The sequence below is a fragment of the Macrobrachium nipponense genome, chromosome 2, assembly GCF_015104395.2.
Source record: "Macrobrachium nipponense isolate FS-2020 chromosome 2, ASM1510439v2, whole genome shotgun sequence".
Classification (NCBI taxonomy): Eukaryota; Metazoa; Arthropoda; class Malacostraca; order Decapoda; family Palaemonidae; genus Macrobrachium; species Macrobrachium nipponense.
In genome coordinates, this window is record NC_087201.1 from 130,798,018 (window position 1) to 130,801,908 (window position 3,891).

The following is a 3,891-nucleotide window of genomic DNA, read 5'->3' on the forward strand; positions in this document are numbered from 1 at the left end:
CGGCAGATGTTTAGGGATCACAGTGGTTTATCACCTTCTTTTGTTTTATTTTCTCATCTGATGGACCGAGTCAAAATGAATAAGAATATGTCGATAAAACATCGGAGATTAATTAAACACAAGCTACATTATTTACTTTGCAATAATTATCTATTTATGTGGCATTTCTTTCTACTGTAACGCTCACATACGTGGTAAGTAACATATATACATAATTATTAACCAAACGAATGCAGTAAAACTGCTTCTGTTAATTCTTGAAATAAAAGTGAATTATTTCTTAGTTCTCTTTTCCAAGATGACACATTTCTTATCTAAAGTTTCGTGGGTAATATAATTTTATTCGAGTCCCTGTTTTTTGTAAAAATCTTCACTGTACTAGTTACGGTCAAAATCCCTACCGTCGTAATGTCTTTAACAGCTTTTCCAAACTCGATTAACTTTTGTTAACATTTTCTAGACAGTCTGCACTGAACGTATTTTTGTCTCTATCTTCCGGCTTCTAAGGCAAGTGAGCTGTAAACAATGCTTTTTGTTCGCTGTATACGTAAGCGTATGTACCTACTTTTGTTCACTGTATACGTAAGCGTATGTATACGTTTATGTATATATGCATATATATATATATATATATATATATATATATATATATATATGTACACACTTGCAATTACGTTATTGTTTAACTAACTCATGAAATGAAGATCAACCTCAATGCTGTCAAGCAGCCTCTGAATTACAGCATAGCATCTCAATGCAAACTTTTTGGAACCAAAGAAATAGAATGCACGCGTTCAGGAAAAATGACCTCAATATTTGCAGAACAAAAATACGCAACAGGAAGAAGGATCCATTGACCTTTAGAATAAAACCATTGCATTTATTTGAGTACCTTACATCAAATAACACGCTTTGCTGGAGCATTAAGTGACTTCCAATGTTTACCCTCGTAGTTTGTAATGTAAATTTTCAGCCAATGAAGTATATATTATTATATATATACTTTAGATAGTTAATAAATTAATAATTATATAATTAATATAATATAATATATATGTATATATACATATACAATTTATATATGTAAGGATTACATTTAAAATACATATTCCATATGTATAAATACTCTAATGACCTAAGAGGTCACTGTTGAGATAACAAGGTGTGTGATAAGAGTTGATAAACAGGATGCAAGCTAGGCTGGACGTATTGAATCAGCAACGCCCTGGTTTGCATTTGCCTGTGATAATCAAATCCATGATTGTGTCAAAGAGGTCACAGTGCTTCGCCTGAGAACCTATTGACCTATAGCCCAGAAGTCTACGTGACTTCCTCTCACATGTTCGTCTGTCTGTATATTATGTATGCTGAGCTAAGCTGTGCTCTCCTATACTCTTGTAAATGCATTTGTAACTTAGAACTCTACTTTCCCTCCTAGAATCAGGTTCTCCTAACTGCCTTCTTGCCTTCTACTCAAGAGGTGTAGTTTTGCAAATATACCGTTGTTAAGTTATCACCATGAGTTTGAAAACATCTCCGCCTATATACTAAAAGAGGTTCTGACTTAGAAATTATCGTCGCAATCGCAGACGAGGATGGGGAGTATACTACACGATACTTGCGTATAACATCGCAGGTCTAAATAACCTCACAGTGCAGCCTCGTTATACAAGGCGTAGCACAAACATGTATACATATATATTATATATATATATATATATATATATATATATATATATATATATATATATATATTATAATATATATATCACACATTCAATAGCATGCTTTGATGCTTTGATGGAACATTAGATTAACACTACCTTTTCCTTCATAGCGAAAAGTGTAAATTTTTAACTAGTGATGCATATCTGTGAATGATATATATATATATATATATATATATATATATATATATATATATATATATATATATTATATATATATTCATTCACAGATGTGCATCACGTATTAAAAAATTCCACTCTTCGCTATGAAAGAAAAGGTAGTGTTTATCTTATGTTCCAGCAAAGCATGCTATTTAATGCAAAGTACCTACTAAATAAAGAATAAAATATCGAGAGACCATGTTTTATTTCAAGGGCTGATTGGCAGAAATATTTCCACTTGTAAACCAGCTATAGTAACATAACTACACACACACACACATGTATTATATATTATATATATATATATATATATATATATATGTGTGTGTGTGTGTGTGTGTGTGTATGTATGTATGTATGTGTGTATGTATGTGCATGCGTGGGTGTGTGTAGGAAAGGGAGAAATTATTGCACACTTATTGTTACAGTGACAGACTTCGTTTCACATTGACATTGGTTATAATAATGAGATAATCACCCGAAGGCTATTCAAAGAACATATTGATCTGCTATTTTTTTTATTTAATTTTATGAGGCTGAATAAATGTTGTAAAGGAATTCCAGTTTGTTTATTTTTCTAACTTCTACGATGTGTTATTGGAGTCTTAGTTAATTATAATAATCTCATTTGCTTTTAAGGCAACCACACTCGTCCTTCTCAGAAGAGTCCTTTACAGAGGAATGGCCAACATTCTTCCGTCCCCAACTTTGTATTAATTTACCTCCCGCGACACGTCGAAGTTATTCACATATACATATTCGGTATATTGCGCCTGATAATAGACGAAGATTGGGGAGACGAACGGTGGGAAAGTTGAGGACGAAAATGGTTGGTTTCTTCGGTGCCCATTTTTCGAGCAATGATTATTAGAGCAGTCAAAGGAACCTCTTGGGAACTTTATGTTGAATGGGCTGAACCAATCAGAACTTTGGCTGGCTAGATCCATTCATATTATGATTGGCTCTTCAGTTGAAACTAACTTGTCCAGAGAGAACTCTCCTCCTCCTCTGCTGCTGCTGCTGCTGCTGCTGCTCCTCCTCCTCCTCCTCCTCCTCCTCCTCCTCCTCCTCCTCCTCCTCCTCCTCTTTCTCCCCTCGTCTAATATTGGAGTACCAGTACACCCCTCCTCTTCACCCCTTTCTCCTGGTCATTGTCATTTTCCGTATAGGAACCATTTCCCATTCGCTTCTCGGCTTCGTGAGTTACGAATGTGAAAGTATTTTTTCTCTCTCGCTTTTGTTTTTGTGACAGAATGATAATTTATTTTGATTCTTGTCATTTGTGAGTTCCGTCAAATAGGACGAGAGCAAGTTTCAATAACTTTTCTGTGGGTTTTTGTGCAATTCCTATGGGCGAAAGATGACCAAGGATTAAGTTGTATTTTTCAAGAAAAAAATATTTTGATAGGATTAGAAAACTTAACATCAAAGTTGTGCGGGTGTGCCTTCTTCATGTACTAATGTACAATTACTTAAGAGTGGATTGGCCAAAGCATCCGAAGTTGTTGAGGTTGATATGACGAGAGGAATGCAGATCCTCTCTAGGACTGAACTTTGCAGCCTGATGTGCGAACGATCCATAGTCGCAGTGTTTTTTCTCTTTGCATGCAGATGCCATGAGTAATCTATTTGTTTATGTGTGAATACTTGCCAACACTGACTGTAAGTAATTTGTCTTGGGGTCCAGGTAAATACAAGAAATTGGCAGACTTATTTATGAAGAGAGGTAACTTATTTTAAATACCATAATTTTATGCCTCTGATTTCGATAACTATGGTTAGTAGGTTGGTTTTGGGTTAACAGTTATTTATGACCATCAGTTGTAAGGCCGTGTGATAATTGAGTTCTGAATAGAAAAAAAACATGACAAATTACAAAACGTTTTTTACAGCTATTTTAACAAAAAGATATTTATTATAAGTGCAATTTCATTGTATAATTACATTGTCGAATAATGGCATCGTATATCACCGTTTTTGGGTCGCTAAAAAAACCAACGAT

General features: G+C 34.3%; 1 protein-coding gene across 1 annotated transcript in view; it reads right to left on the bottom strand.

The window, feature by feature from the left end:
- Window positions 1-3,507, bottom strand: part of LOC135221315 (golgin subfamily A member 6-like protein 1) — a 28,317-nt gene extending 24,810 nt beyond the window's left edge. The window contains exons 1-2 of the mRNA XM_064259120.1: window positions 3,362-3,507; window positions 2,871-2,988 (exon numbers count right to left, since the gene is read on the bottom strand). Coding sequence (XP_064115190.1) covers window positions 2,871-2,988; window positions 3,362-3,507 — 264 coding nt within the window. The remainder of the gene's footprint in view (window positions 1-2,870; window positions 2,989-3,361) is intronic.
- Window positions 3,508-3,891: the final 384 nt, after the last annotated feature.